Source organism: Chelonoidis abingdonii, chromosome 3 (genome assembly GCF_003597395.2).
Source record: "Chelonoidis abingdonii isolate Lonesome George chromosome 3, CheloAbing_2.0, whole genome shotgun sequence".
In the NCBI taxonomy this organism is placed as follows: Eukaryota; Metazoa; Chordata; order Testudines; family Testudinidae; genus Chelonoidis; species Chelonoidis abingdonii.
The window spans coordinates 127,521,772-127,546,235 of record NC_133771.1 but is presented as its reverse complement, the minus strand read 5'-3'; the positions used below and the strand labels follow the sequence as shown (position 1 = coordinate 127,546,235).

Sequence of the window (24,464 nt, the reverse complement as noted above, 5' to 3'; positions counted from 1 at the left end):
GTGCTGTGCGGTGCAGGCTTCAGGGCACCTGGATGCCTCTTGCTGAAGTTCCAGATTTTGCTAGTTGGGTCCTGTGTATCATTTGCAGAGTTGTCAACTCATGTTATTTTCATGAGCACTCTGATTTTTTTCTTTCTTTTTTTTTTAAGTGTTTCAAAGTTCCATAATGAATTTTTGCCTTTCCAAACAATTGCTACCATCTTTTATTGTTCTCCGTGGGACTGAACCACAATGCCCAGAGGGGAGATGGCCACTACTGGGCTACGTGGCTTGGAAACTAGTAAGGGTGGCTCTATGTTTTTTGCTGCCCCAAACATGGCTGGCAGGCAGGCGGCTTTTGGAGGCATGCCTGCGGGAGGTCCGCTGGTCACGTGAATTTGGCGGCATGCCTGCGGGAGGTCCGCCAGTGCCACACCATCAGTGTCCCCGCCACTGAATTGCTGCCAAAGCCTCCCGCAGGCGTGCCTCCCGCAAGTGCACCACCAAAAGCCACCAGCCTGCCACCCTCACAGCGACCGGCAGGCCGCCCCGCATGGCTTGCCACCCCTGGCACATGCTTGCTGCACTGGTGCCTGGAGCTGGCTCTGGAAACTAGACAGGAAAGTGTGAGGGAATAGGGGGATGTGGAGTCTAGTATGGGGGCGGCAGAGGAGGACGCAGAATTTGCACCATACATTCTTTGCCTTGAGTTTTGTGTTGAATTAACCCACATGTGAAAGCAAAACTCATTTTACTTCAGAGTATATTTGCATGATTTTGACTATCTCTGAAATGGCCCTAGGTGTCTGTGAACCTTAGAAACTTCCCATGAAGTTGGTCTGAAAGTGGGTGTAATGAAACTTGAAGCCAGATTACTTTTATGTGGATTTCAGATTGTTGCAAGAATTTCACACAGCTGTGTCCCCCACATATAAAGCAGGTTCAAGTGGAAATGGATTAGTAATATAACCTATGAGAGGAAGTTCAAATAAAAATAGTAGGTCAGGTCCTAAAGACCTTACTTAGATTTTACTCAATAAATCATATGCATTTAAGTGGTAGTTTGACCAAGAAGGGACTTCAGGATCTGGCTGATAGCCATTATGACTAATGTTTCCTGAATAACCAGACATGCACATCAGAATAATTGACCTGTATTATATGTGAAGCACAAACGGTATGGTTAATGCTGACTAGGACAGGAAAAAAAGATGATTCTCTTAATCTCCTTAGGAAGATACTCAATTTACAGTTTAAGTAGAAAGACAATACAAAACCCAATGGAATATACAGAGGAGGATTCTGTTTAGAGCATCTTTCTCTCTGCATTTGTGTATGAAATAGTAAAGGGAGAGGCCAGTGACAGTATTTTTGTTGATGAACAGTGTATGAGAAAGTCAGCTTTGAAGAGGAATTGGAAAAAAGAGCTGGTGTTTCACTGGGATGAGGAGAGAATTCCAGGCAAAGAACATAAATAAGCAGCCTCTTGCATTCATGTCTGCATTAGTATTTTTGGCTGGTGAAGGTTCTATAATTAAATGAACTCAATCAAGACACCACCGAACATTTTTAGTGAGACTGTACATTACAAATTTGTTCTTGCAGTACATGGCTTTGCTTGCTCCTACCTTAAAATGACCTTCCCTGTACAGCAGGGAAAATAGATTTTCATCTCGCACTGTATTTTTTAGTTTTAAATTTGTACACCTTGAGTGTATGTGTTTTTTTTCCTCCCATTCTAGATACAAATCCTCACTGGGAAGACCAAAGCACAGCAGCTACACAGAGTTCTATCTGGCAAGATTGTGCAGTATGCCATTCAATTTTAGAAATGAAATAAAGCCAGCACTGAACAGTCAGGGAAACTGAAGAGGAAAGGGAAAAAAAACAGATAGCTTGTCACTTTTTATTATTTTTATTAAGCAAAACAACAGGAGCTTCCAAAACCATTTTTATGAAAGTAAATGTTACATTTCCACAAATCTACTGAGTTTAGTCCAGCTTTTATCAAAGGACTAGCGTATTGGTTTTAAACCTGCTTTTATCAAAAGTCTGGCTGCTAAAGAAGGCTATTACATGAATTATAGCAGGGGTAGGCAACCTATGGCACATGTGATGAAGGTGGCACGCGAGCTGATTTTCAGTGGCACTCACACTGCCTTGATCCTGGCCACCATCCAGGGAGATCTGCATTTTAATTTAAATTTGAATGAAGCTCCTTAAATATTTTAAAATCCTTATTTACTTTACATACAACAATAGTTTAGTTATATATTATAGACTTATAGAAAGAGACCTTCTAAAAACTTTAAAATGTATTACTGGCATGCGAAACCTTAAATTAGAGTGAATAAATGAAGACTCAGCACACCACTTCTGAAAGGTTGCCGACCCCTGAATTATAGGAAAGTTTCTAAGAAAATACTTGTGCTTTTGATTTAGGTGTATATTAAAACCCTTCTGCCCATCACCCCTACAGTAAGCCAAGAATTTTAGGATCAGGGTCTTAGGTTCTAACTACCTACTTGTGAGGGTTAAACCAGTAGTGGCTGCACAGGGGATGCACAAAGTCGGCACATCTTTTTTATGCAAATATGTTTAAAATTTACTGTCACAGGATGGGATGGCCCTTTAAGGGAGTTGATTTTAGCTCCACCTGTGACTAATCAGCTGCCTTGCAGATGGTGAGCTTAGAAGACCAACAAGCAGCTCAATCGTTTGTCAGAGATCTAGAAAGGTTCCTGTAGAAGACCTGGGGTTAGGGAAAGAATATGGAAAGGGGCTTGGTATACCTGTCTAGATTAAAAATCTGACTGGGGATACCCAGCTGTGTAGGCAGTGGCAGAGGCCTCGTCTGGGGTGTTGGTAGGTGGAAAAACCTCGTTTACCTGTCTATATGGATGTTGAAGTGTATTTGTGTTTGAACAATGAAAACATTCATCAGAAAAGGGAGTGAAATATTGACAGTATGATGGGAGCTTCATTGACATGGCTGATGAATTGATCCCCCTTCGTTGGTGTGTGAATTGCCCCCCTCCTTGAGAGTGGGGAAAATGAGGTTGAGGAAAGGTCTGATGCTGGGCTTGGGGAGACCCTGTTATACTCAGATTGTATAAAAGTTATCAGAAGTAATAGAGAGGTAAATGTAATGAATGATCTGGCTGTGAAGGTGAAAAAAAGCATCCCTATCTGGGACCATTTGTTAATTTCAAATGGGAGAAATCCCACCTCCAACTGGTATTAAAAGGATTCTGGCCAAAATTCCGATATTCAACTTTTGGATACATTTTCTGGATACTTCTCTGAAGCCAAATAGCAAAGGAGTGTAACTCTATCCCTATAATACTTGCAATGTGGCTAGTTCAGCCATTTCTTACTGTTTCTTCATGGCCAGTTCTGAGCTTTGACCAGGAAAAATCTGGCATGGAGAATATCACTAGAAAGGAACAGGATGAGGTTGATTACTTCCAGAGCGACTTGGAAATATTTTAATGGTAACCACTGCAAATAGCTTACAACTGTCATCCATATAATTCAAGGTACTAACAGTCATCTTTCAATATATGGGGCCAAATGCTTACTGACATCAATGAAAAGCCTCCCATTGATTTCAGAGTACTGTGAAGTAAAGTCTATGACTTTCAGTAAGGGTATAAGGTAATTGTGAAGTTATACGGAGATATTCAAACTTGCACTATTATTAGTATTCTTTCCAAGGTAGTTGCTTATATTAACTATATTGCCGCTGTGACAGAAAAAGGAACATACAGGAGGGAGCCCACTTGTTAGTATCAGAGGGGTAGCTATGTTAGTCTGGATCTGTAAAAGCAGCAAAGAATCCTGTGGCACCTTCTAGACTAACAGACATTTTGGACACTTGTTAGTGAGTTCAGATTCGTGTAACTCGGAGGCTTCTGTGCCACCTCATATCCCCTCTTGCTTCAGTTCCATTCTTTTCTCCTCACACCTACGCATCTAATATAATCACAAAAGACTACATCAAGCTTTTCCAGGCAATTGAAAGCTTCATTGAAATGAAGATTGCCAATTTTTTGTCTTTATCAGCACCATGACACCATGTTGCATATGTAAGTATTCACTGTGGTTCTAATTACAAATCATGTCTCATTTATTTAAGGGGATATTAAAGATTGTACCTCCCCCTCTGTGCATTGCAGTGGGCTTTTGTAGTCTATACTGGGGAACAGTTATGTTTATTAATGTAATAATTCTTGACCTATCATCCGTTGCTGAAAATATAGGGAAGATAAATTCTCAAATTGGATTGTTAACCGCAGTGATGACTGATTTTTAACTATTTCCTCTAACTGAGGAAATCAGAACAGTTTTTGATTACGAGTATGAAAACAGAGTTGTGACGACGTTGTTAATTATAAGACAATATAAGATATCCTAATCTTTCTTTCATGCTGTATTCTCTAATGCTCAAAAGAATATGAAGAAAATAAAACAGTTGAAACTATCTTTTTATTGTCTATAAGTTGGAACTGCCACAGGCCCACATTCAAGGGCAAGGCTTATCCCATGTCCAAAGTTAAGTCTTTAAGCCACCAGCATTAGTGTGCCTGCCTCTGCTGGGAACACTGGAAACTCATAATATCCCCAACAGCTCTTGGGACACTTAATTGGTTTCTCTATGATTTACCGCTCTTTTTGCTAAAATTCTTGTTCATAGTTTGAATTTAAAAAATGCTAAAAACTAGTTTAATTCTCTGCTCTATGCTTCAGGGACCCTTTTAGACTTGCTACCTCTTAGCACCTTAGTTTGGATGGACTCAGTTATCCTTGCTACAAATCCTGCTTCTTTTGCCTCTTGCATTGTTTTACTGTTCCTAGCTATGTATTCTGGACTTTACAGATGCCTATATACGGTTAGACATACTTGCTCAGCCACTAGATGCATCTCGGGTTTCTGACAGCAGAACCGTACCAGTGTTGTTGTTTAAGCTTGTGTCAGTACCATATGTGTTTTGTGACATTTTTAGCCATTCTACAAAGAATAGAAGCAGTGCATGTTTTTTCCTACTTGTGTGACTGGCTGACCAAGAACAGCACACTTGAAGGAATCCCACCATTTCTCCATGTTACCAGTGAAGGGCTTTAGTCACTAGCTTGCTCCTCAGAGTGAATTGGAGTACAGAGATTCCCTATTGGACATGCTTCACTTCAAAGCCTTCCTAACTCATGATAGGATCTAAAATATTGTGAAACTAGCCAAGAGGATGTTTTGATTGGCCTGGTGACCACCAGAGTATTTATGGTGGCCTGGTCATGCCCTTAGCAAGTCCCACCCAAAGGTGACATCATCAATTATCACAAGCCATAAAGAGATTTTTGTACTGTATCTGGGTGATAGGCAACTTCTGCGATGCTCCAGCTTGGTAATGGTCCAAAACCAATATGCAGTTAGAAGAGCATTTCCATATTCCTCTGAGCCAAAATGGTACAATCATGGATGCATTCTGCCTGGAGTGGGGAAGCACTTGCAGAGGGGCTTCATTATCAAGATTTTTGGTGTCTCCAAAAGTTATCCTGCTACATACATATTCTGGGGACTAAGGTGGCCTGGTTGGAAGTGGACTTTGAGAGCCCTCATATCTCATAAAGTGGTCCTGATTTAAAAGAAGAATCAGGCCACCAGTTTTACATAAACAAAGGATATAAAGGATCTTGATTCCTAATCCTGCAGCAGCAAGACTAGGCAATGTCTCGCAAGACATTCCCAGATGCCTTTTGCCTGGCAGGAAAGGGAAATGTTATCAGAGCAGGCTATGTGGTTATAGAATTGAGAAGTGGTGACCAGATCAGAGGATGATAGATCTTTCTTGTGTGGGGAGCATCCCATATTGTCTGTCACTCCACTGAACACCAGGACCCTTGTGTTCTGTTGAAGGCACCTGATAAAGATTGCACTGGTGATGGACACTTTCATTCTCTTTGGGGCAGTAGGAAGGATAGAATTTCATGGATGGCTACTCCCCCATTCACTATGCTAGCAAAGGCACTGATTAAGCCAAGTAGAGAGGCATTTCATAAACTTTATGGCCTCCCATTGGCTAAGGCAAACATGGTTTCCAGTCCTGATGGAATTGGTGCTCTGGGGGGAGGGATAGCTCAGTGGTTTGAGCATTGGCCTGCTAAACCCAGGGTTGTGAGATCAATCCTTGAGGGGGCCATTTAGGGAACTGGGGTAAAAATCTGTCTGGGGATTGGTCCAGCTTCAAGCAGGGGTTTGGACTAGATGACCTTCTGAGGTCCCTTCCAACCCTATGATTCTATCTTACCACATCAGATCATAAGGAAATAAGGGATCTCTTTACATCTAGTCAGGGTTCCTTTTCCCTGTCAGTGTGGCTTCTGAAAGGGTAGTCATCCTAGCATCACTGAAGCAGGTTGTGAGATGAACATACCAACACATATGGGAAAGGATTCTTTTGGCTGCCATGCAGTGTTTCGTGAATGAAAGTAGACTAGTTTTTCTGCATCCCATAGTCATTTTGGGGGGCCTCATTAAGAAGTCTCCTGTGTTTGGGGAAATTCGTGTGGTTCTGAGTAACATGATGAAAGCTCCTTTTGAACCACTGAGAGATCACATTTCTAAGGTCATTTTCCTAATGACAGTGACTTAAGCTTGTAGAATGTATGAGCATCAAGCACTGGTGACTATTAAAAGTTGCACTGTTCTTCTTTAAGGATAAGGTAATGTGGTACTGTGGTCTCATAGTAAATGCCTTTCAAAAGTCATGATGGAATTTCACCTGTTGTAGAGCAGACTCATATCATCTTCCTAATTGGTGATAGCCAAAAAGACATAACAGTGGAACTCCTACCAGTCATGTATATGGAGCATAGACCAAGAACTTCTGTAACTGCACATTCTCTGAAAACAAGAATTGCAAACTCAAATACAACTAGTTTTCTCTTTAAAAAATTTACAGTTCTATAAAACCATGAAATGAACTAGTGGTTAACTTTAATTTTTTTATTTTTGTGTGTTATGCACATCTTCAGTATCAGAACTAACACTTAAAATGGGACTTCAGTTTTTTAATTGGTAATTGCTGTATCTGCACAGTCTAGCTGAGTGCCAGTATTATAAAATATTAATGGAAAACGTCATAAAAACCTATAGAGCATGATTGAATGAGGGAAGATGAGGTTGTAAGCTTGATGCTGCAGCAATTTTAGTGATTGCTGGCTCAGTGCCATAATTACAATTTTGTATTAATAATGCCACTTCAGAGCTGGTGTTGTGCATAAATCAGATTCCTTTCTTGTTTTCCCCCTTTCTCCTCTTGAAAAGGAGAACTATTGGAATATATTCTGAGTCAAAGATGTTTGCTAAGATTCATGCTAGCACTTCCTAGAATAGTATGGTTAATGCTAAACTGTTGTAGTTTGATGTACAGTATGCTCATTTTAGGCATCTATATCTTTTTAATTCTGACTCCTCTTGACCCCATGCCTGGTGATGTTGCTCACTGCACAAGCCTAATAAATTGACTACCAGAATGTGGGATTGGAATCAATCCATTTGCCTAAAATAGTTGTTGGGTTGCTGAAAGTCTCCATTTAACTCTCTTACCTAAGATCAGAGCATCTCCCCGTAATGGTCTCAGTCTCCAGCAGCCTTGCTATAGGAAAGACAATCCAAATGTTATTCCGCATCTCTGCACGGATCTTTTGCGTAACCACTCCAGCTAGATATGTTCTAAATGTTTCTTGTGTGTTAATCCCCTCCCTCAAATTAAGTTTATTATTCGTAAATGAGAAAATTGGTTGTACTGAGTGGAAGTAAAAATCAGGTTGAGACATTGCACTCTGTGCAAGGTTTAACCTATAGTAAATCTGCAATAATCCTCAAACCAGGTCTTTAAGATTCCCCTCTGTTCTTATTGTGACAGTAAGTCATGATTATTTATGGCGAGTTACACTATGAATATTTTGCAGTTTACTATCAATAATACATCTCTCTGTCTAACTGGGAGGTGCCTAGCATACAGAGCAGATGGAAGATATGATCCCTGCCCCATGTAGTTTATAAGGTAAATTGAACATGATATAACAAACAGGACACAAGACAGTTGGGAGTGCGGGAATGGAGTCGGGAGTAGAATCAATGACACTACAAGATTACTTTCCTCCATGAGGGCTAGTGTACAGCATTATGTGTGGTGTTTGATGACTTAGTTAATTTCACATGAGACCTATTTATGCTATGACTCTTGAGAATGGATTTGAATAAGGAGAGTGGGTAATGGCCTTGTGGATCCACTCAGGATGAGCATTCTAAGCAGCATGGCTGATGTGGAAGAAGGTGTGACGTCATTTACAGGAAAAACAAATTAACTGGGTCAAAGTGGCATTGTTAGCAGAGCCAAAAGGTGAGACATGGAGATGCAAAAATAGATCTGGGGCTCAGTCTTCCTCTGTGCTGAAGTTATACTTTGTGCACCTGAGAGTGAGGAGCCAAAGGAAGCCAACTCTAATGACCATGATTATCTTGACGACCTCCTAAAGCAGCAAACTGCAGTTTGTGACTACTTGATACATGAAATATTTGTGCTGTATTTTTGTTTTGTTGACGATCTTGATGATCCCATATTAAGGAGATGCAAAAAGGAAAGACTGACCAGTTTGCAGAACGCCTTTAATCTTTTTCAATACACAGTGTTTTATTTCTTTGGTCCTAGCTCAAATTCATCCCAGGTTAGAAGTGCCTGCAAGTTACAGCACATTGATAAGCACTGTGGAGAGACATGCACTGTTGCTGCTTGTGCTGTACCTGCTGAAAGGATAAGGAGAGGACTTCATTTAATTTACAGAACTATATCGAGCAACTTTCACAAAGTCTAAATTCCGTTGAAAATCCTGTTATCTGTTGTGTCCTTCTGTAGTCATTTATTTTCCCTCAGAGAAGCATAATAAAAAGTCTTAGGGGGTAATATAAATGAAGAGGATATTAAGGACATTACTGTTGCCCTCTGGAAGAGCATTTTGTGTTCCTGCAGGTTTGGACACTGATCAGAGATGGGGGTTTTTAATATTATTAAGTGCTCACTGGAAAATGCCTTCTTTCAATAATGTAAGTGTTCTCTGGAGTCATTTCTTTTTCTTTTGGAAGATTTTACTTTTTTTCTTGTACAGCCCTGTGAGTAATTAAGGTTTGGGAACTAGTTGCACCAGGGCATTTAGGGAATTCATGAATATCAATAACGTGAAATTGGTTTCAAATAACATATAACTGTACACATTCTCTTTATTATTCTGAAGAGCAAGCAAAAATGTAGTAAATATGGTTTATTTTAAATTATTATACCTAATATTTTCTGAGGTAGCTCAGTGTATGTTCCAAAGCTATTCAAATGTCATGTTACTGAAAGAAAAAATGGAGACGAGCATAGATACTTGTGAATTAATTTGGCTAGCAAGCAAAGCAGATAATTCTTTCCTCTTCCGGCTGCTCCACCCTACTGGTACTAGTAAATAAGATTCAGTCTGTAAGTTGCAGGTAAATAAATAGCATGAAGGTCATCAGACTGATGGCAAGAAGTTAATTCTCAAAAATTTACCATTATCATATTATGAATTAATCCAATAGATGAATCACCCATGACTTGTCATCTTTCAGTTTTTATGTCATTGTGTGACTCATGCTGAAAGATTTCCTCTTCACTAAGGTAATGGAAAAGTTCGTGTTTGGTAGCCTGGCACTTTAAGCATGTTTTCAATGTGTTTTCAATGTGTTATTGTGAGTAAAATTAAAATCATAAGACCGTAAGGCCATACTAGATCAGACCAAAGGTCCATCTAGCCCAGTATCGTGTCTGCTGACAGTGGCCAATGCCAGATGACCTAGAGGGAATGAACAGAACAGATAATCATCAAGTGATCCATCCCCTGTTGCCCATTCCGCTCTTCTGGCAAACAGAAACTAGGGACACCGTCTCTGCCCATCCTGGCTAACAGTCATTGATGGACCTATCTTCCATGAACTTATCTAGTTCTTTTTTGAACCCTGTTATAGTCTTGGCCTTCAGAACATTCTCTGGCAAATGGTTCCACGGGTTGACAAACAAACAATTAAAAACTGGGAAGTAAATGTTTCTGGAGATTTCAACCATTGGGGACACTCCTACAAAGCTTTAACATTTATACATTAATTAACATATTACTAACTATTAAGGGGGGAGATTTTCAAAGGCCCAGGGGGAATCAGGCATTCAGTTTTCACTGAAAGTCGATGGGATTTGGATATCTAACTTCCCTTTGTACCTTTGAAACTCTTCTAGTTAATCATTTTCCACCCCCATATGAGGTAGGTAAGCAGTACCCAGCTCCTCTTTGCAGACAGAGAAACAAAGGGAGAATGGTTAAGTGCTGCGTCAGAATCAGGAGTCAAATGCAGTAGTTCCTTATTCTCAGCTTTGTGCCTATGTTTAGACCATGCTGCCATTAATGCTGTTGAGCGACCCTTCCTAGGGGCTGAGGATCACACATTGCTTAGCTGCAGGCAGCCAGCTTAGAGGGCATTTCGGGTAGCAGAGGTGCCATCAATGACAGCTTGGGTGCTATAGCTTTTAAAAATAGAAGACAGTGTCTTTGTGAACCCCTGAATCAGTAACCTCAGACTCAGTTTTCCTTTCGCTGTCAGTGGTCTCCCTCTGACTGGTTACTTATGTAACTTTAGTGTCCTGGTGGCCAAAATGGAGTCTGCTCTGCAGGCAGCTCTGGCCAAGAGAAGGCACATGCCGGAATGCATCAGCAGAAATCCTTTCCACCCCAGGGGCACCTGTTCCAACCCTCCCCAGAGTGAACACACACCCACAAGAAAAGTACAATGGATATAACAAAGGGAGGTATTTATTTACAGAGGGATGAGAGGAGAAAAACAACAAGGGGAAATATAGAGGGAGCAGTAAAACAGTGCTGCATCCAAGCTAAGGCCCCACGGATCCAGTGGGAGCACAGTCTGGAGAGGCTGACACCGAGCAATTTGTCTGCACACAGTGTTCAGGAGTCCTGAGCAAAGTTCCAGTGCAATGGTGAGTCTTGGGTGCTCCTGATCGTCTTCGGTGCCAGTGAACTTTCCCCAACAAACCCCTCCAGTGCCCTCTTCTGCCAATCTCTGCAAAGCCCCGCAGAGCGACCACCTCCCCACTTAACTATCTAGCAGCCTCCCTCGTTCCCAATGCAGACTCACAAGCTCCAGTACTCACAGTCCCACGCAGATCTGGGCAGCCATGATACTGGGTCCAGTTCCGGCCTGTCCTCCTCGGGCGATTCCTCTCTGGCACAGTGCTCCTCCTGGCTCCTGTCCTGGGGTGTCCGCAATCAGCTGCCCTGTCCTTCCCAGGCTTCAGGCAGGTTCTCTGCTGCTTTCTTTGCAAGGGCCTGTGGGCTGCTGCCTCTCTCTCCCTCTGAGTTCCAGAGCTGCCCTCCACAGTTTCCCTCCTTTTTTCCTCACTCCCCGCCCCCCAGGAAAAAGATGTAAAGGGACCATGCTCTCTAAACCCCAAAGGGGTTACACTTAGGGCTTGGCTACACTCGAAACTCCAAAGCGCTGCCGCGGGAGCACTCGAGTGGCAGTGCTTTGAAGTGCAAGTGTGGTTGCAGTGCCAGCACTGAGAGAGAGCTCTCCTAGCGCTGCAGGTACTCCACCTCCCCGTGGGGATTAGATTGCAGCGCTGGGAGCCATGCTCCCAGCACTGGGGCACTGTTTACACTAGTGCTTTGCAGCGCTGTAACTTGCTGCACTCAGGGGTGTGTTTTTTCACATCCCTGAGCGAGAAAGTTGCAGCGCTGTAAAGCGCCAGTGTAGTCAAGGCCTTAGTTTCACCTTCTGGCCAAGTCAAAAGCCTTCCCCTTCCCCTTCCCCCACTGGGTTAAATAAAAGTCCAACAAGCAGGACTACAAATATCTTCACCCTGTTCCATTTTCTGGATCACAATCCTCTCCCCAGAGCCTGTGAGATCACCTCTTCTTACTTGCAGGGGTTGTCCATACCACTATGGGGTTGGTCTTTAAGGGTAGGCACCAGGAATAACACTCTTGCTACTATCCCAAAGACCAGACAAGGGTGGCTTTAGGAAGGAGAATGCAAATAACTTACGATTTTTAGTAGGCTAAAAATTATATTTAAAGAAGATATGCTCTAGCTCAACCACAGCTATGGGACTTGAGGCAGAAATTAATATATGGAAGTCTTATGACGTGTTACGCAAGAGGACAGAGTAGATGATCCCAGATGACTCCTCTGGCCTTTTAAATCTATGATTCTGTTAATTTAATTTTCAGTTTGTTTGTTTGTTTTAAAACACTCCAGTCTAGTTCTGATTTCAGTGCAAAATTGTTTTCTTTGTTTTCTTTCCAACAGGTGCAGCTAGTTACAACAGTTTTTATGTTTTCTGCAAAAGTTTCTGCCAAGCTGTGAAGCCTGGAAAACTGCGGGTCCGTTGTAGTACATGTAAAGAAGGGACACTGACTCTGATACGGGTAAGCAAGAGATTTCAAGTTTTTAAAGAGGTAAAAATTATGGATTGAGAAATAATATAAACATATTAACTGCTGTTTATAGCTTCAAAGATCTGTAAACATTTTATTTATCCTTCCACTTTTTTTGTTTATTTGTTTGCTCAGTTCATTAATGGAAAACTTTCAAACGTGCACTCTGATCTTGCAAAGACTTGAGCAGGTGCTTAATTTTATGCACTGTGGGAAGTCCAGTGGATATATTACGTCTAAGTTCCACAAGACTCTGAGCATTAGGTGCTGAGAACTGGATCCACAAGGGACTTTTAGGCACCTAGAATATCACTGGAACAACACTGTGATTCACAAACCCTGAGTTAGGCACCTAGGATCCCTATACAATGAATGGGGAGAGATTCCTAAAATTCCATAGGGGACCACTGTAATCATCCTGTATAACACAGGCTATAGAATTTCACCAAAATAATTCCTCGAGTGGATCTTTTAGAAGAACATACAATCTTGATTTTAAAATTGCAAGTGGTAGAGAATTCACCACAGCCTATGGTAAATTGTTCCAATGGCTAATTACATTCACAGTTAAAAATGTTTGCCTTACTTCCAGTCTGAATTTGTTTAGTTACAACTTCCAGCCATTGGATTGTGTTATACCCTTCTCTGCTAGACTGAAGAGCCCATTATTAAATATTTGTTCCCCATGTAGATTGTTATAGACTATAATCCAGTCACTCCTTAACCTTCTCTTTGAGTTGTTTGAGTCTGTCACTTTAAGGCATGTTTTCCAATAGTCTAATCATTCTTGTGGCTCTTCGGTGAACCCTCTCCAATATAGCAACATCCTTCTTTACCATTACCCCAATTTTTGTCATCTGCAGTCTTGATCAGTGATGACTTTGTTTACTTCCAAGTCATTGATAAAAAGGTTAAATGATATAGGACCAAGTGCCAATCCCTGCAGGATTGGACTGAAAACACACACACTTGATGATTCCTCGTTTACAATCACATTTTGAAACCTATCAGTTTTTAATCCACATAATGTGTGCCATGTTAGTTTTATGTCATTCTAGTTTTTTTTAATCAAAATGTCATTCAGTACCAGGTCAAATGCCTGACAGAATTCTAAGTCTAAGAGATAGGCGCTTAAGGATGCACAAAAGCCGGCATGTTAGGTTGCCCCCTGCCTAAGTGAGCCCGTAGGAGATGCCATTGAGAGGGGAGTGTGCTACGCCCCTCCATTCTCATGGAGATAGATGCTTAAGTCGGGGTTGCTGGGAAGCACCTACTTCTGCTAGCAATCCACAACTGGAACCCCTCTACTGGAGTAAGGAGGTTTAGGTGCTATTAGCAGCTACAAATAGACTTCTTTGGGGAGCCTGCATGCTTGTCACATACCACACTCAGGACACTGGGTAGTTAAAGTAGTAGGGAGTTAGTCTGGTTGGGTTAGTGGGGATCACTTGCACCTGTAGGGATTCTGATGCAATTATTAGTTTACCAGCTGGATTGCTCAGAGAAGAAAGCAAGCAGCATAAAAGGCTGAGCCAGAGAGCAGGAGGAAGGACACTTTGATCTGCTGCTATATTGTGCTGTACCTGGAACATAAGAGAAGAAATAATAATAAAGATATTTGGTGACGGTACGTTGGTGGAATGTGTCTGTTATTCAGTCACCAGGAGGGCTTGCCAGCTCAGGTTTCCAGGGCTGGAGTGAGAACTCACTTACACCTTTTATGGATCTGGGCACCTAAGTCATTTTTTGTGAGAATGAGTTAGGCACTTGCCTCATACCACCCAAAAAGGCCAGAGGAGGTAGTGTACCCATGTATAACTTTGGTCCAGTGTTTAGAGCACTTGCCTGGCAAATAGGAAACTCATAGACTCATAGACTCGTAGGTCAGAAGGGACCAATATGATCATCTAGTCTGACCTCCTGCACAAGGCAGGCCACAGAACCCTACCCATCCACTTTTATAACAACCCCTAACCCATGACTGAGTTATTGAAGTCCTCAAAATTGTGATTTGAAGACCTCAAGCTGCAGAGAATCCACCAGCAAGCGACCCATGCCCCACGCTGCAGAGGAAGGCGAAAAACCTCCAGGGCCTCTGCCAATCCGCCCTGGAGGAAAATTCCTTCCCGACCCCAAATATGGCGATCAGCTAAACCCTGAGCATGTGGGCAAGACTCACCAGCCAGCACCCAAGAAAGAATTCTCTGCAGTAACTCAGTTCCCATCCCATCCAACATCCCCTCACAGACCATTGAGCAGACTTATCTGCCGATAATCCAAGATCAATTGCCCAAATTAAACTATCCCATCATAACATCCCCTCCATATACTTATCAAGCTTAGTCTTAAAGCCAGATAAGTCTTTTGCCCCCACTACTTCCCTCGGAAGGCTGTTCCAGAACTTCACTCCCCTAATGGTTAGAAACCTTCGTCTAATTTCAAGTCTAAACTTCCTAATATCCAGTTTGTACCCATTCGTCCTCGTGCCTACATTAGTACTAAACTTAAATAATTCCTCTCCCTCCCTAACGTTAATCCCCCTGATATATTTATATAGAGCAAGCATATCCCCCCGGAGCCTTCTTTTGGCCAGGCTGAACAAGCCAAGCTCTTTGAGTCTCCTTTCATAAGGCAGATTTTCCATTCCTCGGATCATCCTAGTAGCCCGTCTCTGAACCTGTTCCAGTTTGAATTCATCCTTCTTAAACATGGGACACCAGAACTGCACACAATATTCCAGGTGGGGTCTCACCAGCGCCTTATATAACGGTACTAACACCTCCTTATCCTTGCTGGAAATACCTCGCCTGATGCACCCTAAAACCGCATTTGCTTTTTTAACGGCCATATCGCATTGGCGGCTCATAGACATCCTGCTATCAACCAATACCCCAAGGTCCTTCTCCTCCTCTGTTGCTTCCAACTGATGCGTCCCCAATGTATATCTAAAATTCTTATTATTAATCCCTAAGTGCATGACCTTGCACTTTTCACTATTATATTTCATCCTATTACTATTACTCCAGTTTACAAGGTGGTCCAGATCTTCCTGAATAGTATCCCGGTCCTTCTCCGTGTTAGCAATACCCCCCAGCTTTGTGTCATCCGCAAACTTTATTAGCACATTCCCGCTCTTTGTGCCAAGGTCAGTAATAAAAAGGTTAAATAAGATCGGTCCCAAAACCGATCCTTGAGGGACTCCACTAGTAACCTCCTTCCAGCCTGACAGTTCACCCTTCAGTACGACCCGCTGGAGTCTCCCCTTTAACCAGTTCCTTATCCACCTTACAACTTTCATATTCATCCCCGTCTTTTCCGATTTAACTAACAGTTCCCCATGTGGAACCATGTCAAATGCCTTACTGAAATCGAGGTAAATTAGATCTACCGCATTTCCTTTGTCTAAGTAATCTGTCACCTTCTGGGTTCAATTCCCCTCTTAGGCAACAAGAGGGAGCGGATTTGAGCAGGGGTCTCCCAGCTTTCTCAGAGTGCTCTAACTACTGGGCCATGGCATAGTCTGATATGAGAATCTCTCCTACTGAAGCTGTTCCATGGTGTATAAATAATTTAGTCATTGGAGCAGAAGGACTGGACTCTGGGTCTCCCTCTAAGTGGGTGCCCTAACCATCAGGCTGCAGAGTGGGCACCTCTGCCTTCATTTACCCCATGCCCAGTTTTGAATGGGACCTGACCCTGTAGGAAATCCCTGAATGCATATATGAGACTGGGCCCAGGTGGATGAAAGCCTGTATTCTCCCATTTTGTGGATTACTCTGGGCTTAGGTGGGAGATATGTGTCTAGACATCTCCAGTGAGGCAGCAGTGTACATGCTCAGAAGCAGAAACTTAGGCACCTAGGGAACTTTTACTGCAAAAATGTAGGTGCCGAGTGAGTTAGGTTTGGCTTGGCTGCTGCCTACAGGGTTAGGCAGCAGCCAAGCAAGGGTTTTGTGACTGTTAGTGGAAACTAAAAATGGGCCTTGGGCACCTATGTCTGTGTGTTAAGCATCTAAGTACTCTTATGGATCTGGCCCTGAGTTACCGCAGAGAGAGTGGAGGACCATACCTCAGTTCTCCTGGTTAATTTTGGAGGGTGTGGAATCAGATAGGGAATTAAGAGGCTGTATAGCTAGTCTTGTTAATCTGTCAGGCCCGGCTACGAATTGCGCAAACAGAAGGTGACCAGCAGAGTGACTGCAGCCTATATGCTATCAATCAGTGCTTGTTGTGTGACCTTTGTGGGTCTGTAGATGGGCAGATAGGACTCCTGACCTGAAATGCGCAGGTCTCAGAATCTTGCTTATGGCTTATGATTCATGCAGGGCTGGCCCTAGATCAATGGCACCTCAGGCGAGGGGCATCTTCAGTGCCTCCCCCCTCCATTTGTAAAACTTCTGAATACCTCACTTTTTATTGCATTTGTAGCCCATTTCATGACTTTGATGCAAGCATGATTTATCCTTGTCAGATAAGACAATACATTTGCATGCTAGGATCTGTAAATCTGTATTTATTCATGCCATATATAAGCAAATAAAAAAAGTTTCCTCTAAGCATATAGAAAATTCTTAATTTTAAGAATAACTTTAATGTACTAACATCAAGAAATTGAACTGTGCACCAACATTGGGTGGACCCCCAGTATTAAATAATGTTACAGTAGGTGACAGCCTTGGAATGTTAACCCTAGTCCTTTAGTTCAAAAGATCGCTTACAATTACACAATAAAGCAAGATTCACAGTATCGCAGCTGGGCTCTCACTTTGTTCTTATATCTCACTGACTGACTGGTGATGCCCCGGCCGCTATATACACCCAGGGGCATGGCTAACAACACTGTAGGAGGGTCAAGGAAAATATAGTTCTCAGAAAGCCTGGAAGGTTCCATGAGATTTTACAATTTTGCCATTCTAAAAGGTTAGTGAAAAATGAATCCACATATGGAATACCTGAAACATTTTACTTCAAACATTGTGTTTTTCCTTTTGTCGCTAACAACAAAAACAGCACCCTGAGCCCGGCGCTCCCCAAGCCGGCACCCCAGGTGGTCACCTATGTTGCCTGACCCTAAATCCAGCTCGGGTTGCATGTGACAGATGCCTGTTTACCTATAAACAGCTCTCTCGTGTGACTCTGTATTGATTGATCAATTGCCAATAAATATACTATGTGTTGTTACTAGTTCTTTGGATTTATCTGCTGGTTTGGTTAGCCCACAGTGACTTTGTCTGGTCAGCAGAGTGCCAGTGTCTGTAGCCTCACATCTTCAATCAAGAATTTGTTAAATGTTTACCAGAGTGCTAAGAAGTCGGTTCCCAGACAGACCAGGAAGTAGCAGGTGGAATCTGAGGAGATTACTACCACTCAGAAGGAAGGTTAGGGCGGTAGCCTGCTAACACCAGCAGCCATATATAAAAAGGAGGAAGAATTAAGTAGTGAATATTGTGCATGAATGGAGATTTAGGTGGTAACTGTGTACTTCTGCTTTTACCCCCCAAAATGTTGAGCACTTGTATTGGACTTGGGTTGCATCTTGAAAAAGAAAGGATGTTGGTTGAATACGTACATATATCTCCAAAAAGGGGATTACTTAGAGGACTTTTTGTTTGAGGCTTGAGGAGTTTTATTGCTTATACACTGGGGAGTGAGAGCTTTTTTTATACTGCCTGAAGTCTGTCACCTGAGGTTGCTATAAAAGTGGTTTCATTTTTTTTTCAGAAGAACTGAGCACCCACGGCTCCAATAAATTTCAGGGAGTCTGTGTGCTGTTTGGCATCTTTGGAAATCAAGTATCAGAGGGGTAGCCATGTTAGCCTGGATCTGTAAAAGCAGCAAAGAATCCTGTGGCACCTTATAGACTAACAGACGTTTTGGAGCATGAGCTTTCATGGGTGAATACCCACTTCATCAGATGCATGTAGTTGAAATTTCCAGGGGCAGCTATATATATGCAGGCAAGCTAGAGTTAATGAGGTTAGTTCAATCAGGGAGGATGAGGCCCTGTTCTAGCAGTTGAGGTGTGAAAACCAAGGGAGGAGAAACTGGTTTTGTAGTTGCAAGCCATTCACAGTCTGTTTAATCCTGAGCTGATGGTGTCAAATTGGCAGATGAACTGAAGCTCAGGGAGTTTCTCTTTGAAGTCTGGTCCTGAAGTTTTTTTGCTGCAGGATGGCCACCTGCTATAGTGTGGCAGGGAGGTTGAAGTGTTCTCCTACAGGTTTTGTATATTGCCATTCCTAATATCTGATTTGTGTCCGTTTATCCTTTTCCGTACCAGTTTGGCCGATGTACATAGCAGAGGGGCATTGCTGGCATATGATGGCATATATTACATTGGTGGACGTGCAGGTGAATGAACTGGTGATGGTATGGCTGATCTGGTTAGGTCCTGTGATGGTGTCGCTGGTGTAGATATGTGGGCAGAGCTGGCATCAACCAGCCTATCAGATATAAGCTGGTAATTAAGCTTAGAGGAATTCATGCTGGTACTCCATCTTTTGGGCTCTAAGGTTCTGAGTGGCGTTTTATACCATGATATCTTCCAAAACTCAATCCACTTCTTATAAGTTACTTGAGATTGTGGCTTCAAAGGAGACATTCTATTATCATATTGCTGACACTGCATAAACATGATGCCAGAAATAAAACTGAGGCTCTAACTGTCCTGCAAATAGTAGACGTTTTACCAGTGGGGTTCCTGGGGCATTGCCCCACAAAATATTTTTGGATACTCTCCTCATTCTTGTTTCTACTTACAAACTTGAACCCAGTAACATTTAAGCTGAGTCAAATTTTGAAACCATTCTAACATTAAGGGTTTGAAGTTCTTATGTGCTTAGTCTTAACTTTGCCAAAGTCTATCTGAACTTCCACATATTTGAGATTCCCTCAACCTCTCTTTTCTTATTTGAAAAGATACTAAGCATTGCTCTTAATTTTGGTAATTGAAAAAAAAGACTGAGTCTCTTCCCCCCACTCAGTTCTCCATAATTCCTAACAACCCTACTGTAAAGACTTTAGAATAAAAAGCTCTAACATGGCAGATCTCTCAACAAACCTCTTATATCTCACTGTTTGCAATCTACCTGGACTACGTTATTTTGGCATTTATGGGGTAAATAATATAAGGAATATATACAAGCTGTTAATTTTCACTAAATGAACAGGCTGCAGCTGCTTGTTTTTCTATTAGCATATTTTACATTAGACATGTACAGAACCTCTCTGGAAACTGCGTAGCAGCAGCATCTGCCAGTATTAAGATTGGTTCAATATTACAACTTTCAAAGGATTCATATTTTTCTGCAATTTGAGATCCCCTCTGAGAGAGAGTGAAATGGTGTATTTTGTCTAATCTGTCTGCTTTAGACTTTTCTATAATGCTTGTGCCCACTACTCTAATCTATGCCTAGGATGGTTTTTTGCATGGTTACACATGTGTATTCCTCTCAGGTGTATATGTGCCAGAGCTGAAGAGCTTTCTGCAGCAATACCTGTTGGAGTGGTGCTTGGACCCTGTATGTCCTTGTGTCCCCTCCCAAGGCTTTATAAGGGTGGCGCAGCCCTGACCCTCCCCCAATTCCTTCTCCTTGCCCATGGCCTGAGTTGGAGCTCCTAGTGCAGTTTACCTCACTTTTGTTTTCTTTTGCGTAGTTAGATAGTTCAGCTTTCTATCTATTTGTAAATAGGTAACAGTTACTAACTGCTAACTAAGTATATTTTATTTTGTAAAGTGTGTTTTATCATTTTAGTTTTCATGCTAGGCACTGTTGGTATGCAGTGCTCTCCAGGCCTTAAGCACTGCCCATTGTGTGGGGTGTCTGTCCCAAATAGTGACCTTTAAGGGGCTGTCTTTTGAGCCTCAGTGAGAGGCACATTAAAGAGAGGTGCAATATCTGCTTCTCATTCAAGAGCAGAATGCAGATTTAGAGAGACCTGTGCTTCAAACCCCACCTCATGGAGCAGGCCACAAGGCTGGTCCCAGCCCTGGGGCCCTCTGGAGAATGCCCTGCTTCCTGTACAAAGACTGTTAAGTGTGGCTGCAGTAGTCTCAGATAGACTCCTGGACTCAAGTTTCTCCACATGGGGAGAGGGCAGGTGCGGGGGTTGTGTGGAATCAGTTTCCTCTGACAGGGATCACTCAAAGTGGAAGAACAGTTCTTTGAAAAGGACTTGGAACATAATCTGGTATCCAGGGTAGGGGTTTGCCATCGATCTGAGACTCCTCTGATCCCTCAGAGCAGGCAGTGCTGTAGGAGAACACATTGCCTGTGGAACCAATTTTACCACAGGAGGATCCATCTGCTCCTATTAGCCTTGTGTTCTCCTTGCCTGATGGCTCAATGATCCTGGACACTTTTTCTCCCTATCCAAATGGTTTTAAGTCTCATCAGGAGCTCCTAAGAAGACTGGCTACGTTTGCGGACCTGTAAGCTGAGCTTCTACAAGGAAATGCTCACAAGCTTCTATACATTCTCCAGACTTCTGCCCTGGTACGGTTGCAGCTCAAACTAGGAATGAATCTCTTCAGGAATGGGTGAAGGCCTTATGGCATATGCTGGCCTCTTTGATCCCCACAGCTAAGCACATAGACAAATGCTATCATGTCATTATGCAAGGATTCAAATTTATTCCCTCTCTGCTATTAACTCTTTAGTAGTGACAGTTACCAGTGGGAAATTGTGTTAAGGGAGATTTGAATCAACTCACAAAGAAAAAGAACCCAAGAGACTTATTTGGTGAAAAAACATATCTCTGTCATAAGCATAAATCCCAATTCTGAACCTTAGCATCCAAAATGTGGGTGCTTAGCATAACTCCTCTAAGCTTAATTACCAGCTTAGATCTGATAGCGCTGCCACCAGCCAGATTTCCAGTCTCTGGCGCCCTCTGGTCTCCCCAAACCTCCCCTGGGGGACCCCAAGACTCAGATGCCCTGAGTCTCACAACAAAGGGAAATAACCCACTTCCCTTCCCCCTCTTTACCTCCCCCAGATTTTCCCGCCCTGGGTACACTAGGAGATTTCCCTGCTTCAATTCCTTGAAACACAAACCCAGAGAGATTAAGTGTCTCTCCCCCTCACCCAGAGGCTATGCAGATTCAAACCTAGTCAATCTAACACAAAGAGATTTCCCCCTCCCTTCGTTCCTTAGCCTTAACCAGAGAAAAACTCAAACAGGTTTTAAAAAGAAAGCTTTATATAAAAAAGAAAGAAAAGACATAAAATTTTCTCTGTATCAAGGTTGACAATATAAGGGGTCAATTGCTTAAAAAAATGAATAAACAGCCTTATTTCAAAAAGATATACAGTTTAGACATTCCAGCAAACTACCAACACATGTAAATACAAAAAAAAAACATATAAAAACCTACTGTCTTCTACCTTTTGTACTTACACTTGGAAACAGAAGATTAGAAAAGCCTGGAGATAGAAATCACTCTCATAGCTGAGAGAGCACAGAAACAGAGAGACAGAAAAAGACACACACCCAAAAATTCCCTCCCTGAGCTTTGAAAAATCCGGTTTCCTGATTGGTCCTCTGGTCAGGTGTTTGGTTCCCTTTGTTAACCCTTTACAGGTAGAAGAAACATTAACCCTTAGCTATCTGTTTATGACAATCTCCCATCCTTTTCTGCCCAGATGTATATAGGGTATCAGCAGGCACTGTTAGCTAAATATGACTTTAGCTGGGATGTAATGTCCAAGTTTACTGAGAAACTGACAGAAGAGGAATTTAAGGTTTTCCTGAGAGAAGATCACATAGTGGCCAAGATGTCACTCCAGTCTATACTTGATACGGCTGATCCTTCTAGGGTGATGGCCTCAGCAGTAACAATGAGGAGAGTTTCCTGGTTACAGAACTTGGGCTTAGCTACAGACATTCCACAAACTGTCAATGACCTTCTGTCTAATTATTGGTATTTCTTTTTCGGATAGAACTGAGTCATTACATTCTTCCAAAGACTTTTAAGGAATGGTTTGCTGATAAGAGGCTTTATACTACAGTACCCAAAGAGGCATCAATACAGACCTCAACAATATCAATGTCAATAGCAGTATTAAGGCAGCCTTTCTACCCCTCCAGGCAACCAGGTTTTTGGAAAAGGAAACATAAATCACAAAGAATGAAGTCCTCTAACTCCATCATTACACAAGCATCTTGTCTTCATTCAGTTGTGAGGAAAAGCAGCCCATTTGACTTCTGCTTTGAGGCCAGCCATACGATCAGCAATCTTTGTAGTTTCCCCCACCCCTCACTATCTGGGGACAGATTGTTCCATTTCCTCATTGCTTGGGAATCTATAATGATGGACAAATGGGTCCTAAGCATTGAGGCTGTGATGTTCTATACAGTTTCTGTCAACCCCTTTTGCCACCTATCTGCCTCGTCCCTTTTCAGGGACCCAATTTACCAGTCAGTGCTCCTTCAAGAAAGTCAGACTCTTCTCAGTCTAGGGTTGATAGATGTTCCCCTTCAACATCAGGGAAAGGGGTATTATTCATGACATTTTCTGATTCCCAAGTCCTGGGGGGAATCTGAGACTTATTCTGGATCTTTGATATCTCAACAGGTCCATCAAGTACATAAAAGTTCACATGGTGTTCCTAGCATTGATTATTCCTTCTTTAGATCACGATGAGTGTTTTGATGTTCTTAATTTCTGAGACACTTATTTCCATGTGGCAGTTTTGCCAAGTCACACGAAGCTTCTATCAGTTTCCAGTTTGAAAAAATTGAGAGGAGTTGCCCTTAACCTCATAAGAGGCCACGAGGATGTCCAGGGTGCATGCGCCACCCTGTTAGGTACTTATTAAGAAAATTCTCTGCCTCTGTAGTATTGGATGCACATACACCTATCTGGAATACACTCATGCAACAAGAGTTAAAATATAGGCAAGTCATTTTACCATCCCCAAAAAAACCAGAATACGTGGCATAACTCCTGCATTTACTTTCCCAGTTGAGTTTCAATAGAACAATATATTTGAAAAGACAAAAGGTTCTTCATTCCAGGTGTTTGAGATGACTTTACTCAAAATTTCCAAAAGGGTAATATTTGCCATAAATTTAAACTTAATGTAATGACTATATTGGAAAGTAGCCAGACAAGTTTTTATAAATACACTAAAATATTTTAGTTCTGTGATTAAAGGCGAGGTGCAGATTTAAAGATGTGGTGAGCACTGATTTTTATTTCCCTCACAATTTTCATTGACTGTTTCAGCATCTATGTATGTTTCTATAATTTTAGATGTGTTCTCACCAGATCTGTGCCTTTTCTAGGATTGCTGTTCTCAGCCTTCCTGTGTCCCCTTCCATGGGCACCGGGTTTTATAATTTTTGGTGGTTTTCAGAAGAGGTCCAAGGAGAGCTGTCCCATCCATCGGATGGACTGGGGCAACTGCCCAGGGCCCCACGCTTTGGGGGTCCCCACGCTTCAGGGAGATGGCAGTGTGCAGGGTGGTCTGAGGGGTTAGTGGGCGTCCTGGCGCCGGCAGCAGCGAGCAACCCAGCCCCAGACTGCCCCTCCTCGCTGGCTCCTGGAAGGAGGTGGGGTGGGGGCTTGGGGGGAAGGGGTGTAATGGGGCAGGGTGGAAGAGGTGGGGCAGAGTCATAGCGGGGCAGGCTGGGGCTGGCTCACTCGCTGCTGCTGGTGCCAGGCCCCCCGCTAACCCCCCAGGCCGCCCTGGACCCCACATCCCCCTAAAGTACAGGGCCTGGGGTGGTTGCCCTGGTCCATCCTATGAACTGGACAGCTCTGAAAATCTAAGCCCAAACATTGGTGGAGCAGGGGCACCACGGGCCCATGTAACTTGCTACCTATGGCCTCTTCTCCTGCTCCCCCAAAATGCCCAAGTTACTGCTTTCTCATTCTGATGGTCTGCTTTTTGTCAGACAGCCTGAATAACAGGAAATGGAGATTTTGAAAAGGAGACTTAATTCCATTATAATTA

General features: G+C 42.6%; 1 protein-coding gene across 3 annotated transcripts in view; it reads left to right on the top strand.

Moving 5' to 3' along the window:
- Positions 1-24,464, top strand: part of PRKN (parkin RBR E3 ubiquitin protein ligase) — a 1,220,657-nt gene that overhangs the window by 446,935 nt on the left and 749,258 nt on the right. For all 3 annotated transcript variants that reach the window (XM_075064091.1, XM_075064090.1, XM_075064093.1), the window contains exon 4: positions 12,377-12,495. In XM_075064091.1, coding sequence (XP_074920192.1) covers positions 12,377-12,495 — 119 coding nt within the window. The remainder of the gene's footprint in view (positions 1-12,376; positions 12,496-24,464) is intronic.